Below are 19,421 nucleotides of genomic sequence, written 5' to 3' on the forward strand. Positions count from 1 at the left end.
ATGGAACCTACCTCAACATAATTAAGACTTTATATGTCAGACACACAGCTAACATCATACTCAACAGGGAAAAAGTGAAAGGATTCCCCTTAACAACATGAATAAGACAAGAATGTTCACTATTGCCACGTTTATTGAACATACTTTTGGAAGTCCTAGCCACAACAATCAGAAAAGAAAAAGAAATAAAAGGAACTCAAGTTTAAAAAAAAAAAAAAGAATAAGTAAAACGTAACCATAATGCTACACACAGAAAATCCTGCAGATACCACCAGATGACTACTAGACCTCATCAATGAACACAGTAACTTGCTGGATGCAAAATATATAGAAAGCTGCTGCATTTCTATACACTAATAATGATATATCAGAAAGTGAAATTTATGAAACAATCCCATTCACCATCTCATAGAAAAGAATAAAATTCTAAGGAATAAACCTACCTAAAAAGTTAAAAGAACTGTACTCATAAAACTCTGAGAAGTAACACTGTCAAAATGACCATACTATCCAAGGCAATCTACATATTCAATGCAACCTTTATCAAATTAACAATGACATATTTCATAAAACAAAGATAAACTTAATTTGTACCAAAACATAAGACTCTGATATCTAAAATGATCTTGAGAAAGAAAAACAGAGCTGGAGGAATCATGTTCCCTGAGTTCAGACTATACTACAAACTGACAGTCAACAAAGTCAAAGTGAAGTCACTGAATCATGTCCAACTCTTTGTGACCCCATGGACTGTAGACTACCAGGTTACTCTGTCCATGGGATTTTCCAAGCAAGAATACTGAAGTGGGTTGCCATTTTTTCTCCAGGAGATTTTCCTGACCCAGGGATTGAACCTGGGTCTCTAGCATTGAAGGCAGATGGCTCTACTGTCTGAGCCACCAGGGAAGTGGTATGATGATGGCACAAAACAGAAACACACATCAGTAGAACAGGATAGAAAACCCAGAAATAAACCAATTTACTTAAAGTTAATTATTTTATAACAAAGGAGGAAAGAATATAGAATGAAGAAGTCTCTTTAATAAGTGATGCTGGGATAAATGGATAGTTACATGAAAAAGAATGAAATTCCAACATTCTCTAACACCACATACAAAAATAAACTCAAAATGTGTTAAACATCTAAATGCAAGACCAGACACTACAAAATTCATAGTGGAAAACAAATGCAAAACACTGACATAAATGTCAGCAAAATTTTTTTGAATCTGTCTCTTAGAGTCATGGTAATAGAAGCAAAATCAAACAAATGAGACCTAATTAAATTTAAAACCTTTTTGCAAAGCTAAGGAAACCAAAAGAAGAACAAAAATTCAACTTTTGGACTAGGAAACTATATATGCAAATGATGCTACCTATAAGGGATTTATTTCCAAAATATACAAACAGTTCATACAGCTTCATATCAAAACAAACAAGCCAATCAAAAACTGGGCAGAAGATCAAAACAGCTATTTCTCCAAAGGAGACAAATAGATGGCCAACAATCACCTGAAAAGATGTTTGATGTCTCTACTTATGAGACAAATGCAAATCAAAACCACAAAAATGTATCACCTCACATTGGTGAGAATGACCACCATCAAAATGTCTACAAACAATAAATGCTTGGGAGGGTGTGGAGAAAAGAGAACCCTCCTACACTGTTGGAAGGAACATAAATTGGTACTGCCACTTTGGAGAATAGCATGGATGTTCCATAAAGACCTAAAAATAGAGTTATCAAATGAACCAGCAATTCCAATCCTAGGCATATATCCAGAAAGGATGAAAACTAATTCAAAACGATACATGCACCCCAATGTTTTTAGCAGCACTATTTATACCAGCCAAAACACGGCAGCAACCTAAATGTTCACTGACAGACAAAGGGATAAATAATATGTGGTACATATATACAAGGGAATATTGTGAAGTGAAAGTAGCTCAGCAGTGTCCAACTCTTTAAGACCCCATAGCCTGCAGCCTGCTAGACTCCCCTGTCCATGAAATTCTCCAGGCAAGAACACTGGAGTGGGTTGCCACCTCCACAGCATAAAATACAACAAAGTAATGCCTTTTGCAGCAATATAGACAGACTTAGCAGAGGAGGCAATGGAACCCCACTCCAGTACTCTTGCCTGGAAAATCCCATGGATGGAGGAGCCTGGTGGGTTGCAGTCCATGGGGTCACTGAGGGTCGGACACGACAGAGTGACTTCACTTTCACTTTGCACATTCATGCATTGGAGAAGGAAATGGCAACCCACTCCAGTGATCTTGCCTGGAGAATCCCATGGACAGGGGGAGCCTGGTGGGCTGCCGTCTACAGGGTCGCACAGAGTCGGACACGACTGAAGTGACTTAGCAGCAGCAGACAGACTTAGGGATTATTCTAAGTGAAATAAGACAGAGAAAGACAAATATCATAAGATATTATATGTTGAACTGAAATAAATGATACAAATGAACTTATTCACAAAATAAACTCACCAGCATAAAACAAAAACTTATGGTTACCAAAGGGGATAGTAAAGGGAGAGATAAATTAGGAGTCTGAATATATACAAACTAATATATATACAACATAGATAAACAACAAGAACCGACTATAGCTCAGGGAACTATATTGGGTATCTTGTAAACTGCTATATACCTGAAACTCAACATTATAAATTAACTATACCTAAGAAGTGGATTCCACGTTGAAAGTCAGGAAGGGCGGCAGTGAGGAGATACCCCTCATCCACGGTAAGGAGGAGCGGCTGCGCTTTGCTGGAGCAGCCATGAAGAGATACCCCACGCCCAAGGTAAGAGAAACTCAAGTAAGATGGTAGGTGTTGCAAGAGGGCATCAGAGGGCAGACACACTGAAACCATACTCACAGAAATCTAGTCAATCTAATCACACTAGGACCACAGCCTTGTCTAACTCAATGAAACTAAGCCATGCCCCCGGAGCAACCCAAGACAGGTGGGTCATGGTGGAGAGGTCTGACAGAATGTGGTCCACTGGAGAAGGGAATGGCAAACCACTTCAGTATTCTTGCCTTGAGAACCCCATGAACAGTATGAAAAGGCAAAATGATAGGATACTGAAAGAGGAACTCCCCAGGTCAGTAGGTGCCCAATATGCTACTGGAGATCAGTGGAGAAATAACTCTAGAAAGAATGAAGAGATGGAGCCAAAGCAAAAACAATACCCAGCTGTGGATGGGACTGGTGACAGAAGCAAGGTCCGATGCTGTAAAGAGCAATATTGCATAGGAATCTGGAATGGCAGGTCTATGAATCAAGGCAAATTGGAAGTGGTCAAACAAGAGATGTCAAGAGTGAACGTCGACATTTTAGGAATCAGTGAACTAAAATGGACTGGAATGGGTGAATTTAACTCAGATGACCATTATATCTACTACTACGGGCAGGAATCCCTCAGAAGAAATGGAGTAGCCAACATGGTCCACAAAAGGCTCTGAAATGCAGTACTTGGATGCAATCTCAAAAATGACAGAATAATCTCTGTTCGTCTCCAAGGCAAACCATTCAATATCACCGTAATCCAAATCTATGCCCCAAGCAGTAATGCTGAAGAAACTGAAGTTGAACAGTTCTATGAAGACCTACAAGACCTTTTAGAACACCCAAAACGATGTCCTTTTCTTTATAGGGGACAGGAATGCAAAAGTAGGAAGTCAAGAAACACCTTGAGGAACAGGCAAATTTGGCCTTGGAATGTGGAATGAAGCAGGGCAAAAACTAATAAGAGTTTTGCCAAGAAAATGCACTGGTCATAACAAATATCCTCTTCCAACAACACGAGAAGACTCTACACATGGACATCACCAGATGGTCAACACCGAAATCAGATTTATTATATTCTATGCATCCAAAGATGGAGAAGCTCTATACAGTCAACAGAAACAAGACCAGGAGCTGACTGTGGCTCAGATCATGAACTCCTTATTACCAAATTCAGACTCAAATTAAAGAAAGTAGGGAAAACTGCTAGACCATTCAGGTATGACCTAACTCAAATCCCTTATGATTATACAGTGGAAGTGAGAAATAGATTTAAGGGCCTAGATCTGATAGATAGAGTGCCTGATGCACTATGGAATGAGGTTCGTGACATTGTACAGGAGACAGGGATCAAGACAATCCCCTTGGAAAAGAAATGCAGAAAAGCAAAATGGCTGTCTGGGTAGGCCCTACAAATAGCTGTGAAAAGAAGAGAGGTGAAAAGCAAAGGAGAAAAGGAAAGATATAAGCATCTGAATGCAGAATTCCAGAGAATAGCAAGAAGAGATAAGAAAGCCTTCTTCAGTGATCAATACAAAGAAATAGAGGAAAAGAACAGAATGGGAAAGACTAGAGATCTCTTCTAGAAAATTAGAGATACCAAGAGAACATTTCATGCAAAGATGGGCTCGATAAAGGACAGAAATGGTCTGGACATAACAGAAGCAGAAGATATTAAGAAGAGGTGGCAAGAATACACGGAAGAACTGTACAAAAAATATCTTCACGACCCAGATAATCACGATGGTATGATCACTCATCTAGAGCCAGACATCCTGGAATGCGAAGTCAAGTGGGCCTTGGAAAGCATCAATACCAACAAAGCTACTGGAGGTGATGGCATTCCAGTTGAGCTATTTCAAATCCTGAAAGATGATGCTGTGAAAGTGCTGCACTCAATATGCCAGCAAATTTGGAAAACTCAGCAGCGGCCACAGGACTGGAAAAGGTCAGTTTTCATTCCAATCCCAAAGAAAGGCAATGTCAAAGAATGCTCAAACTACCACACAATTGCACTCATCCCACATGCTAGTAAATAATGCTCAAAATTCTCCAAGCCAGGCCTCAGCAATACGTGAAGAGTGAACTTCCTGATGTTCAAGGTGGGTTTTAGAAAAGGCAGAGGAACCAGAGATCAAAATGCCAACATCCGCTGGATCATGGAAACAGCAAGAGAGTTCCAGAAAAACATCTATTTCTGCTTTATTGACTATGCCAAAGCCTTTGACTGTGTGGATCACAATAAACTATGGAAAATTCTGAGAGAGATGGGAATACCAGACCACCTGACCTGCCTCTTAAGAAATCTGTATGCAGGTCAGGAAGCAACAGTTAGAACTGGACATGGAACAACAGACTGGTTCCAAATAGGAAAAGGAGTACGTCAAGGCTGCATATTGTCATCCTGCTTATTCGACTTCTATGCAGAGTACATCATGAGAAACGCTGGACTGGAAGAAACACAAGCTGGAATCAAGATTGCCAGGAGAAATATCAATAACCTCACATATGCAGACAACACCACCCTTATGGCAGAAACTGAAGAGGAACTAAAAAGCCTCTTGATGAAAGTGAAAGAGGAGAGTGAAAAAGTTGGCTTAAAGCTCAACATTCAGAAAATGAAGATCATGGCAGCTGGTACCATCACTTTATGGGAAACAGATGGGGAAACTGTGGAAACAGTGTCAGACTTTATTTTTGGGGGCTCCAAAATCACTGCAGATGGTGACTGCAGCCATGAAATTAAAAGACGCTTACTCCTGGAAGAAAAGTTATGACCAACCTAGACAATATATACAAAAGCAGAGACATTACTTTGCCGACTAAGGTCCGTCTAGTCAAGGCTATGGTTTTTCCTGTGGTCATGTATGGATGTGAGAGTTGGACTGTGAAGAAAGCTGAGTGCCGAAGAATTGATGCTTTTGAACTGTGGTGTTGGAGAAGACTCTTGAGAGTCCCTTGGCCTGCCAGGAGATCCAACCAGTCCATTCTGAAGGAGATTAACCCTGAGAGTTCTTTGGAAGGAATGATGCTGAAGCTGAAACTCCAGTACTTTGGCCACCTCATGTGAAGAGTTGACTCATTGGAAAAGACTTTGATGCTCGGAGGGATTGGGGTCAGGAGGAGAAGGGGACGACAGAGGATGAGATGGCTGGATGGGATCACTGAATCGATGGCCGTGAATCTGAGTGAAGTCTGGGAGTTGGTGATGGACAGGTAGGCCTGGAGTGCTGCGATTCATGGGGTGGCAAAGAGTCGGACACGACTGAGCGACTAAACTGAACAGACTGAAGAAGTAGAGAAGGATATGGCAACCGACTCCGATATTCTTGCCTGGAGAATCCCAGGGACAGAGGAGCCTGGTGGGCTGCCGTCTGTGGGGTCGCACAGAGTCAGACACGACTGACGCGACTCAGCAGCAGCAGCAGCATACCTAAAAAGAATGGCTAAAACAAAAACAAAAACACCTCTTGCGGAGATGTTCAAAAGATGTTTCACAAGGGTGTAAAAACTACTAAATGGGGGAGGCAGTCTATGAAACAAGACATGTTGACAAAACTGAATACCCACCAGCAAAAGAATTTACTTGGGACATTATTTTACACTACAGACAAAAATGAACTCAAAATGGGTCAAAGACCTAAACCTAAGTCCCAAATGTACAAAACTCCTAGAAGTAAATGTGCAGGAAATGTTTCTGGAAATTGGACCCACAAATCGTTTATCAGATATAACACCAAAAGCACAGGCCACAAAATAAAACCAGATATTAATAAATTGAACTATATCAAAATTATAAACTACTCCGCATTAAAGTGCAAGGAGTTTGAAAACACAATCAACAGTAAAAGAGAAAATATGTGGAAATCGTACATCTGATAGTAAATGAGTACAAAGAATATATAAAGAATTTTAAGAGGGACTGATCACCAGTTCCACCATAGGGACCATTCCCCAATCAACCATCCAATGCATTGCAAATACAAAATAGAAACACTAAAAGTAACACAGAAATTTGAACTCAATGATAAAATAAAAAGACACCTACAATGCATAGAACAACAGTGCAGCCAATAGCCTCATAGATATGAGAATGTGAACTTGGACAAAGCTGTCCTGGGATAAATTCCCATACCATTTACAGAGGCTAAAATATATGGTCCTTGATACACATCAACAACACTGTCTTGGTGCCCTTGACAGAGTCTCCAAAGCCAGAAAATAACCTGGAAAGATGTATCAGGCTCTCGTGATACTTTCTCTCTCATCATCCTAGAACATACTGACCACTCTACTAGATAGCTTCAAGTGCTGACTTTGTACAGAGCAAGAAAATAACATTAGAAATAGTGTCTCCATCACAGTTTTCTGTTACCTACTAAATCCACTCCACACAGACACACCAGAGGCTGCCAATTAAACATAGGTGGATTATCACAGCAAGGAAACCAGATAAAATTTCAGACCTTCAGGAATATATTTCAAAGAAATTGAAGAGGTAAAATGATACAAAGTAAGGAGAATGGAACATCAGGAACAGTTGACATTCCCAGACTGGGTAGAGCAGCACAAGAGTAAAACTAATACAACATGAAGGTCAGACATTACAGCATCTTGAGATGGGACCACGCACTCGACCTACAGATGGCAAGCCAAGAGCCCGTGAGATTCACATATGCTCCCCTTGTAGGATCTAGGATCAAAAAGACGATCTCTCTACCCACTCTCCTTACATTTTCCTAAGTAACAATCACAGAGGATCCAACCCACCGTCTTGTCCCACTCCTAAACAGAAAAAAACAGCCCTTTAGAGATACTCGTTTTTCTTTATATGTTGTAGTTTTGGCTACTTTTACATCACTCTCCACTGTCCACAGCTTTTTCTCATGCTCCAATGTGGAGATAATATTCAGATCAGAAACAGAAACTCTGGGACTCCCCTGGTGGTCCAGTGGTTAAGACTCTGCATTTCCAATGCAGGGGGTGCAGGTTTGATCCTTACTCAGGGAACTAAGATCCCACATGTAGAATGGTGCAGCCAAAAAAAAAGTAAACAAGCAAGCAAAAACAAACAAATAGACATTCAGCATTATCAGAATAAAGAAATCTAAAGTGCTGTGGATTTTTTTAAACACTGAGCCAAAAGTCAAAAGGTAGAAAATAGGAAATTGGGTTTTTTGGTATTGTTTTGTTAACATTTGCCAGTGAGCTTTGTACATAATTAAGCTCTGGGAAAACCTCAGATATGACATGAAACAGACACAGCATCTGAAGAGGGTCAGTTTAACCTTGCGAAGCTGTGTCATGCCCCAGTCACCAGAACTCTCAGATGAAAGACATCAGGGCCTCCCAAGGGGCACACAGGGAAAATGCAGATACCCAAGGGCAGCTCTGGAAGGAAGTTATCCTCACCCACAGACAGCAGGTTCCTGTAGGTCTCCAGCATCACGTCCCTGTACAAGGCCCTCTGAGCACGGTCTAGGAATTCCCACTCCTCCTGAGTGAATTCGATGGCCACATCCTCAGAGGTCACTTGTTCCTGAAATGAAACCACATGTCACCAAAAGGGCCATGAAAAGTTCTCATTTTCATGCAAAAGAGAAAGGGTAGTAAGGGGTAAGGATTTATGAGATCCTCCAATTAATATGGATTTTTCATCATTGTTCAAAATCCATGAAATATATAAAGATAAAACTCAACACTGTTTTGGCTATACAGAAGTGTCAGATATTATGTTCTACCCAGTGAGTGCAACTCATTATCCTGATGAGGTACAGCATGAGTGGTGTCTTCAGAGATGACAAACTCCAAGGCACTCTTAATGGAAAGGTCAAAATTTTCAGGTATGATGTTGATAACAGCAGCAAGGACCAAAAGTGTCTGAGGGCTTCCTGTTGCTCTAAATTACTGTAGTATTACTCTAAACATTAAATAAGTACTTTACAGGCAAGAACCTGTCATCAATATAACAGCTCATTAAAGAATCATCTGTTCTCACCTTAGAGAAGAAATCCTGGGTCACAGACACTCTGAGAAACTTGACTCAGACCAAGAATGTAAGAAACGTTACATGAAGCACCTGAACTCAGAAGCTTGGGCTCAGCAACTGAAGCTTAAGCATCTAACAGTGAAGTAATACAGAGAACATTACAAGTCCTTTGACAGAGGGCTCCTAAAGAAAACTTGAAAGAAGTCCAAGGTGAACCTCCTCCCTGCCCCTGTCTTCTCTGCAGGGGGAGCAGCTCTCGGGCCTCAGGCCTTCATCCCTTGAAAATGGACACCTGTGACAAATTAGTCTCTACCCACTCCCTGATTGGGAGAACCTCCCCCCGTGTTGAGTGATCATTGTCCGCAGTGGTGAAGGACTGGAGACACTGACCAATGAGAGCCACAGCAGCTTGGCAGACCCAGGTCCCCAGACCATCTCACTTATTCCTAGCCACAGCTTCCAAACCAGTGCCATTTCAAAGGACTCTGACACAGCAGCCAAGTTCCCTGGAGCTGGAGCTGCCACAGAAGGGGTGGCTGGCTCCAGGGCTGGAAGTGGGACTGTGTTTGGGAGCTTCATCACTGTTATGCTAGGAACCCTTCTCTGAAACAGTAGCTCTTCTACGCCATGGGCTTGGCCCTCTCAAAGGCCATGGGGCCCTTTTGCCTGATGGTTGTCTAGCTCGTCTTCTTCACGATATGAAGGAGCTGTTTCCACCTCCCATAGTTCTTTCTCCTGTGTCTGCCCTGTATGTTCCCTTTCCTGGAACTCTGCAGGCAGCCTGGGGAAAGTGGTGAGCTCAGGGTTTGACAGAAGGAAAACAAAGAAATATTGTATTAACATGAAAAAAACACAAAGTCCAAGGTGAATAATGTGGAATGGCATGAAAGGTCACTATAGATGTGGATACAGAGACACAACTGTTAGTAATTTACTACTTAAAACACTAACAGGATTGTTCAGAAAATTCCAAGGCCACAAATTACACTGATAACATAATTTCAACTGAAAAAAAATGTGATATGTAGTTTGAAAATCATGATGTCTTCTATTGCACATGCATGCATGCTTATCTATAAAAAAATTAACTGACATGAGAGGATTCATCTTTTGGAAGATTTTTTTGGACAATTTTATATCATCCTTTTATTCACATGTATTTCAGCATCTTTCAGATGATAAAAATGTATCCTCTGTACTCAGCTGAGTTTGTCAACAGGATTCTATACTACGCTACCAAAAGAAAACTGGTAAAAACATTAAAAAAAAAAAAAAGAATACTTGAACTCAATTCATAATAAAATTACCATATACAAAAATACTAATACAATTTTATCCATTTAAATTTACATAGGAAGGCATTAACAGAAGCCAAACACTTTCTTTGCTTTTTTTTCCATTAATAAAACAGTGATTTGAAATTAGAAGAGTCCATTAGATTATGACCAAAAAAAATTATCACAATAACAAAGTAAAAAAACTTCTTGGCAAAAAAGAATATGGAAAAAAATATAGTTATTAAGCAAGACTATCTCAAAAAACATCATGATGAGACGGAAACATTCAATACATTCCTTCTGAAATTACAGTGGCACGAAAGGAGCTGTCCAGGGTGCCTGTCTTTCACCACCACAGGATGTGCATGAGCAGGGCCCACTAGAAAAAGTAACAGGAGAAAAAACCCAGGGCAAGAGACACAGAGTTTGTCAGAGACTTGAGACAGGTAGTATCCACAAACCTAAAGACATGGAAAGGTGAAAAGTGAAAGGATGGAAAAAGACAGCCCATCCTAAAGAGAGCAGGGGAGACTGTTATATCAGACAAAATAAACTGAAGAAAAAAAAAGTGCAATGAGATAAATATTTTATAATGATAAAACGGTCAATTTACTAAAAAGCTGTAACAAGTAAAAATATATATATACATCTAACATTAAATATCTCAGAAAAAATGAAGCAAACATTGAACAGCCATGTACAGATCACACAACCCAACAAAAGCATAAAACACATGCATCTCAAGGACTCATAAAACATTCTCTATGAGAGACCACATATTAGGCCAAAATTAACCATTTTAAGAGACTGATACCATTAAAGTATCTTCCCTAACAACAACGAAATAAACACAAGACAGAAAATTCCTTACATGTGGACATTAAACAACTCACTCTTACACCACAAATGGGTCTAAGAAAAAAATCTATGGAAATTTTTAAATATATGGATGAAAATGAAAAGACAACATTACAAAATTTATAACACAGAGAGAAGACTGTACTAAAAGGAAACTCTGAACTGTTAAATGCTTACAGTAAAAAAGAGAAAAGATCTGAAATCTGAAATCTATTTTTAGACCTCTACGAAGCAGAAAACAGAAAACAAACTAAACTCAAGGTTAGCAGAAGGAAACATGTAAATAAGATTAAACCAGAGCTAAAACAGAAAGTAGAAAAATATAAAAATCAACAAACCAAGAGGTGTTGTTTTGAAAAAACTGTAAAGGAAAACCCCTACCTAGACTAAGGAAAAGAGAAAAAAAATTCAAATAACTAAAAAGAGATATAAAACAGGAGTGATTACAACTGAGGTCAAAGAAAGTTTCTAAAGATAAGGAAGTACTATGACCAATAATGCCTATAAGTGACAGTATATAGGAGATAATGGCAAAGTCTCAGAAACATACAAACTATTTTACTTATTAAGAAATAAAAAAATTGAGAAGTAGTGGAAGTGAAAGTGATAGCCACTCAGTCGTCGTGTCTAACTCTTTGTGACCTCATGGACAGCCCACAAGGCTCCTCTGTCCATGGAATTCCTCCAGACAAGAAGACTGGACTAGATAGCCATTCCCTTCTCCAGGGAATCTTCCGAACCAGGGATAGAACCTGGGTCTTCTGCACTACAGGCAGATTTTTTATGATTTGAGCCACCAGGGAAGCCCATTATAACTAGAGAGATTTAAAAAGTAGTCAGAAACCTCTAAGAAAAATACAGGACCAAATTCTACCAAATATTTACAAAAGAATTACATTAATCTTGCTAATTCTATGGAGCAAGCATGATTCTAATAGTTTGCTGATTTCCCAAAGACACAAGAAAGGAAACTAGAAACCAATACCCCTGATGAATACTGATACAAAATTAAAATACTTGCAAACCCACTTCAACACATATTAAAAAGATCTGGAGAAACAGACACAGAGAACAGACAGAGGGGGGAGGGGAGGAAGGAGAGGTTGAGATGTATGGAGAGAGTAACATGGAAACTTACATTGCCATATGTAAAGTAGAGGGCCAATGCGAATTTGCTGAATGACTCAGGGAACTCAAACAGGGGCTCTCTAACAACCTACAGGGGTGGGATAGGGAGGAAGATGGGAGGGAGGGGACATATGTATACCTATGGCTATTTCATGTTGGTATTTGGCAGAAAACAACAAGTTCTGTAAAGCAATAATCCTTCAATTAAAATAAATAAATAAAAAGATCTGACACCATGACCAAGTGGATTTTATTCATGTAAGGCAAGGAGAAGTCAACATACAAAAATCAATTAATATGACACACTACATTAACAGATTAAAGGGGAGGAAAAAAAAAACCAAACCAGGATCATCTTGATGCAGAAAAAAAACATTCAACAAAAATTTGACAATCTTTCAAGATGGAACACTCAACAAACTACAAACAATAAATTATACCAACATCAACATAATAAATGCCATTATGAAAAGAGCACAGCAATGGGGAAAGAATGAAAGCTTTTCCTCTGAGGTCAAGAAGAAGGCAAGGACGCACACGCTGCACTACAGTTCAACAAAGCACTGAAACCCTTAGAGCAATTAGATGAGAAAAAGAAATCAAAGGTCCCCAAATTGAAAAAGAAGTAAATGTATACTCTTTCCCACATGACAAAGTTTCATCAGTGAAAATCATAAAAATACAAAAGAAACATGCTATATCAAAAAAGATTCTTTAATAACCACACAAAGGATCAATCAACCAACTAACTCATTATCAAAACTGCCATGACAATCTTTGTAGAAGCAGAATAAAAAATGGTGAAAGTCACAGAACTATTCAAAGAGCAAACAGCAAAACTCTTGAAGTAGGAAGATGGAGGTCTTTCTATTTCAACACCTATTACAAGGTAATCAAGGTGATGCGGTACTGGTATAAAAACAGACAAAGAAACCAACTGAACAGAACACAGTACTCAGAAATAATTCTTTGAGTATATGTAAGGTATATTCACAAGGATGTCAAGATACACAAAAAGGAAAGGACAGTCTCAACTGATCTGATTCCCAGATTTTACCAGCTATTGTGCATACTAACACCTGATTTCCAGGTGCAGTTTCTTTACCCTGGTTGACAGAGAGCAGACAGCACATCCAGATGGGCCCTAAGCAATCCCTGCTGCCCAACAGCACAGAGACCCCATCTCCAACCTGTGGGTGAGAAGCCCTGCCCAGGACGGTCCCCAGGGGAGCCTCCTCACAAGGGCCAGGTCACCGGGTTATGGGGAGACGGGATCTAAGTGGAGATGACAGGCCCTGAGGGAAGGCCCCAGGTGAGTGTGCGTGTACAGGAGTCACACAGGACACTCCAGAGTCAGACACAATTAGTGAGTCCAGAGAAGGGCACTTCAGCAAGGATAGACTAAATATGACCTTACCTGAGTAAGAGCCATGCCTCATTTCTTTTCTTTCCTCTTCCTTAACTTCTGGGCTTCCTCAGGCAACACGAGTCTTCAGAGGCCTATCGTGAAAGTTGAAAACATGCTGTTTCATGCTTAGAGTCAACACACCCCTTTCCTGAGCCCCAACCACACACAGAGAAGCCGTCACCATGAGGAACAGACAGTCCCCTGTAGCCACTTTCAGGAGGGACTCAGGATGGTCAACTTCCACAGAGACGAACATGGGACTTTCCCACACTTTTCCTCGGATCACACTCCCCTCCTGCTGAGGCCTCATGTACACAGCAGCAGGAGGCACCTCTGCTGACCAGGCAATCTCCTTCAGGTCACACAGCAGGCCCCGATCCACCCCCACCCAGAACAGAGCACCCCCTCCTCAGCCCAGATCTCAGCCCTCAGGACTGGGAGGACTCAGAGTCCTGATGCTCAGTGAGGGATCCAGACTGGAATCAACTGGGGCATCTTAAACATTCTCGAGCTGTGGACCAACACAAACTACCTGAAGGGGAATCTCTGGTACGAGGGTACAAAACATGGGTATGCAAAATGCCTCATGAATGAAACGTAAAGCGTGGACAGAGCACCATTCAGAGGAGAAAAGCAGCCCAGCCATACCAAGGTGTAACTAACAAAAATGGTATAAACGTACTGTGTACAAAGTGATCATGTGATAGATTCATACACTGAATAATTATTATAGTTGAGTAAGTTACACTTCCACCTATGAGTACACTGTATTATTTCTCTCTGGGCGAGTTTCAAGTATACAGAAACACTACAGGCAGATCCCCAGAACCTACTTATTTTGCAACAGAAAATCTCTACTCTTTGCCTACCAGTCCCCCATTTCCCTTTCCACCCAGCTCCTATTAACAGCCTTACTACTCGATGGCTCTGTGAGTTTGATAATTCTAGTTTCCACATACAGTATCTGTCCTCCTTTGTCAGGCTTATTTAACTTGGCATGTTCTCTAGGTTCATTCATTCTGGCATAAATGCAGGACTCTTGATTTTTATATTTATATACAGAGAAAAAATAGTTCATGAACATACAGTATATAATAAATATTTCTATACCACACTTTTGTTACCTACTCTTTAGTCAAGAGACATCTGGGCTGTGTCTATACCTTGGCTACTGCAAATCCAGTCACACTCATGGGACTGTGGACATATCTCTGAAAAACTGATCGCTTTTCCTTCGGATATCTGTCAGAAATGGGTTTGAGAGACTATAGGCCTGTTCTATGTTAATTTGTTAAGGAACTTCCATTTCATTTTCCAACACAGCAGTAGCATTTATATTACCACCAACAGTGCAGTTAAGATTCCATGTTTTCTGTACTGTGCCTGTGTGTGTGCTTATTTTGGGAGGGACAGCAGTGGATAACACAGCACCCAGCCTGGCAGCAAGACAGTTGCAGCTGCATCTTCTAGAGGACAAGCCTCCAGGCTGCAGATCACTGTGGCATTGCTGCCCTCTGATTTTTCAGAGCCGTCCTCCCCTATGTCACAGGACTTTATGACTCTTCTCAGGTTGGGCCCAGAGATCCCTACCAAGCAGGACCACCTTATAACAAGCATTCTGTGATCTTAACCTTAGTGCTCCTATTTTCCCAGCAGGACTCACAAAAACTTACAAACTTTCATGGTGTCCAGCAGAGTGTCCACAGAGCCCATAATAAGCCTCTAACCCTCTTACACAAACACAAAGCATTCCAAGCCCTGATAGCTCATGCATGAGGCAAAATACAAAAGAGGACACCCAAGGATCCACAGACACAAGACACTGTATTTTCATTTACAGAGAGTGATCCAGGTCAAACATCGAAATCTCCAAAGACTGAAAAAGAGGGATAATTCCAATGATGCACATGGACCAGTGAGACCTCAGCATCTTCCAAGGAAATACTCCAGAGTCTCTTCGTATCTTCCCAAATGCACATGAACCTTTCTGCACCGGCAACTCCAAGTACACAATGATACCAAAGTTGATGCAAAAAATGACCTGAGATTTTCCTTGTTATTCTACGGTATCTGCCTGCTAAAAGAGCCAACAAAAGCCAGGGAGTGGAGTGGATGCTGGGGGCACCTGCTAGAAACAGCCCCTCAAGCCCAAGGCTCCCACCCTCCTGTACCCACAGGTGCCTGCGGGCTCAGCCCAGGCCACAGTTCTAACAGTGGAAAACACTTCTCTTGGCTGAATTCCACGTCCTTCATTGCTGCTCACGTGTGGTCACGAGTTGTCAAATCAAACCTGTGCAGGCACATATCAGCCTCAGCACTTCTGTCCCGGGGAACAGGAGCTCAGGCAGAACCTCAAACCACTCCACGAGGGGTCTCCAACAAACCCGCTTCCAGATTCTCCAGCCTGAACGGAGACATTCTCTTCCAACAGATCCACACACCCCTTGTCCCTGCAACTACACTTGGGATGGGTGCATGCTCCATTCACTGGGCTCACCTTGATGCCCCCAAGTACTGCCATAACCCTCCTGCAGACCCCTCCAGGCTCCCTCCGCTTTCCCCATCTGTCTACCTCTCCTCCCTGATGACTGGACTAAGCAGGACTAAAGCGCACAGGGGTTTCTTGGCACAGGGGGTCACAAGAGGAGTGCCCATGAGCTACCGCCCAAAGGACACTGCACATGCAGTATGAAAATCAAGAGACTGGCCCTCCTGCGAAAGTCTGCCACCACCTGGGGATATTATGGAGTCCACGTACAAAGGCACTTGAGATAAGGAAGTCTCAAAGCAAGGGTCTCCAGGTCTCACTATCTCCTGTTTTCTCCACCCACACCTACTTGGAAGATATTCTAGCTCTTGGGGTGGGGGTGCAGGGGGTGGGGGCAACGTCTTCCTGCCCCATTAGGTTTTGGATTTCTGCTCATCCTCAGTGCACTGAAATCACAATCACTGACACTGAGCACATGAACTCTTAGATGGCAAAGCTGCTGTCCACAATGGTGACTGGTCCTGGATGGACAGAGCTTAGATCTGGGGGCTGAAGAGGACGAAACCCAGCAGACTAAACATGTGGACATCTTAGCCCACTGCTTGAGGACACCAGTTCTGTAGGGCTTTTCAGGACTTCCTATATTTCTTGGATCATCTTTTGAGTAATTAAATAGTCACATGGGGTAAAGATCAATTACAGCTGAAATGTCCAGAACATGGGAAACATCTTCATCACCTGCCCTGTTCTCTTGGTTTTCCCTGAGGATTATTCAGTCCAACCCATAGTCCTGTCATCTAAAGACATTTCCAGTATCAGGTACTGCAGCCACGCTGGGAAGAAGAGGAACACTATGAGCCCTAAAAACAGGGGAACCAGGAAGGACTCAAAATAACCCATGAAGAAAGGCATTAATTTCTGCTGATGGCAACTGACACACAGGCAATAAACCTGGGTAACATGAGAGAGACTGTTAGGAGGGGATGGGGAGACCTCTCTGAGCCTAGACTTGAAGAATGACAAAGGGCCTGAGGCACGGTGACCTGAAGGTGAGAAAAGGAACTACAATGTCAGACAGAAATGGTTTTGGTATTTGGAAACAGAGAAAAGGTAAATGAGACCAGGACAGGCTGAACCATGAGCAAAGGGTCAGCTCCCAGGATGAGGCTGGAGACACTGACAGGGCCCTAAGCTTGACAGAGGGCTGTGGAGAAACAGCGAGGAGTCAAGCTTTTGACCCAAGAACAAATGAAAGCCAGTGGAGGTCTGAACATCAGGACGTAAAAAAAATCTCCCTTCAGATTTAGCCTTATTCATAGAAGTCATCTAATTCTGAGCCTGTGATCCTGCCTCCATCCTAGTTTTCCTTTTTTTTTTTTTTCATTCAGGGAGGACTAGGATCTATTTAAAATTCTCATTACCACCAGAAACTCCCTCCAAACCAGAACTGCCACACAGACACACAGCCAATTTGGCTAATCATTTCAGGGGTCAGTGTTGCTCACGCTCAAAGATTCCAGTCTAGTCTCTCACCTCCATATTACAAGTGGGCTCCCTCAGGCCCAGAGAGAGGCCGTTTATGAGAAGGTCTGAGCTGAGTGAAGAGAACCGGGTGTTACTGAATAATGAAATGGGAGGCTGAAGGGCAAGAGGGCCAAGTTTGTCCTTAATGCCCATCCCATTTAACATCAGGAACATCTGTCATGTACCTGAGAAAAGGAAACTTTTCTTTCAAGATTGAGTCAAACTGATACCAAGGAGGTAATTCTTTATTATATGATTGCAGTAAAATATTTTAAAAATACAGAATTGAAATGTATATCCACTGGTACAAAAAAACATTGTTTTAAGGGGTCAGCTTGGAAATAGGATCTGAGCAATCTTTTTCATTATGAAGAGAGAGGCTCTGTTGGAAGGTTCCAGGTCAATCCAGCCCATCCTTCCTCATTTGCACAGAAAAGTCACAAAGGGACCTGAGGGAAACATCTTCATATCACTGCACAGGTGACTTTTTTTCACTGATCATAGAAAATGGAGAAAACAGACCATTAGACTAACTAGTTAAACTAGGTGTTTTTTTTCTTTTTTTGAAAGAATGAAGCATTTTATTTTGTTGGTTTTATCGTGTTAAATGTTCTTTTATTTTCCCATTTCTCAAAAAAATGCCTTTAATTTCACAAGATCTAATGTCATACCTCCGTTATTCTCTGGTGAAGAGCTGAGACCAGAAATATCCATTTGTGTGTGCACACATAAACTCATACACACAATTCATGTCTTTGGTAAAACCACAGTTGAAAATATGTCTATTTTATTACACGATGTTCAGAGGGTAACAGGCAGGATGGCCAGCGTCTCCAAATGGAGGAAATAGGCTGCAAGTGTCAGACATTTTTATCTCTTTTAAGCAGCAGGAGGAAACAAACTAGCGATATTTTTTTCCTTCTCTATACAAACTTAAAAGGAGGTTTCTCTTAAAATACTGTGTTGTCATAATGACACCTGGGGTCAGACTCTCAAGACAATCAGGACTGAAGGTGCCCGGGGGGTTCCCACACAAGCTCCTATCCTAATTACACCCAAGGAACTGGAGTATTAATAACTGTGGGGGGGCCAATCCATCAATTTCCTTTTAGATACTGGGCAACTTACTCCATGTGTACTGAAGCCCCTGGCCCACTTCCTTCCTGATCCGCTTCTGTAATGGGACTGTCTGGACGAGCCAAAGGGTTTTATTTCAGTTATTCTTTATGTTGTAACAGATTCTGTGCTATTTTCACACGAGTTTCTGATTGTGCCAGAGTCTCCTCACCCCTTTTGGGGAGAAATATACTGAACAAGGTCCATGCCTCTGTTTTCATAAATATGGAGTCATCCCGTTCCCTTTAGCTGAACAAAATGTAAATCCTAGAGTATGGGATGATGGAAAATCTGTGGGTCGAGCACAAAATGCTATTCCTGTAGTGGTCAAGGTCAAAGACCCACACTTATTTCCACATAAGGGGCAGTATCCACTGAAACCTCAGGTTAAGGAAGGGTTAAAACCCATCATCGAAAATTTAAAGGAGCAGGGACTATTAGTTCCCTGTAACAGTCCATGCAACACTCCTATTTTGGGTATAAAGAAATCAAAAGGTAATGGAGACTAGTCCAAGATTTACAAATAATAAATGAGGCTGTAGTTCCTTTACACCCCGTGGTGCCTAATCCTTATACTCTATTGTCTGAAATTCCTGAATGAGCCAAATATTTCTCAGTAATTGATTTGAAAGATGCTTTCTATTCTGTGCCTTTGGTGGAGGAAAGTCAATTTCTATTTGCCTTTGAAGACCCTATGCAGCCAGCTTCTCAATTAACCTGGACAGTTTTGCCCCCGGGATTTCGTGACAGTCCTCACTTATTTGGACAAAGTTTGTCACAGGATCTACAAAACTTTAATACCTCCGAAGCGGTGGTGTTACAATATGTAGATGGT

General features: G+C 41.4%; 2 protein-coding genes across 40 annotated transcripts in view; one reads left to right on the forward strand and one right to left on the reverse strand.

Moving 5' to 3' along the window:
* Positions 1-19,421, reverse strand: part of LOC121816008 (zinc finger protein 665-like) — a 42,731-nt gene that overhangs the window by 5,774 nt on the left and 17,536 nt on the right. For 37 of the 39 annotated variants that reach the window (XM_042231149.1, XM_060399015.1, XM_060399018.1 and 34 more), the window contains 2 exons: positions 13,468-13,550; positions 8,211-8,337 (listed from right to left, as the gene is read on the reverse strand). In XM_042231149.1, coding sequence (XP_042087083.1) covers positions 8,211-8,337; positions 13,468-13,482 — 142 coding nt within the window. In that variant the 5' untranslated portion in view covers positions 13,483-13,550. Of the gene's footprint in view, positions 1-8,210; positions 8,338-13,467; positions 13,551-17,697; positions 17,965-19,421 lie in introns of those variants that run through there. The other 2 variants (XM_060399019.1, XR_009596436.1) reach the window with 2 other exon arrangements.
* LOC121816405 (ATP synthase F(0) complex subunit C1, mitochondrial-like) lies at positions 9,180-9,468 on the forward strand. The gene is given in 2 exon segments (XM_042231349.1): positions 9,180-9,376; positions 9,378-9,468. Coding segments are annotated over 2 exon segments (288 nt in total).

Source organism: Ovis aries, chromosome 14, assembly GCF_016772045.2.
Source record: "Ovis aries strain OAR_USU_Benz2616 breed Rambouillet chromosome 14, ARS-UI_Ramb_v3.0, whole genome shotgun sequence".
NCBI classification, from domain to species: Eukaryota; Metazoa; Chordata; class Mammalia; order Artiodactyla; family Bovidae; genus Ovis; species Ovis aries.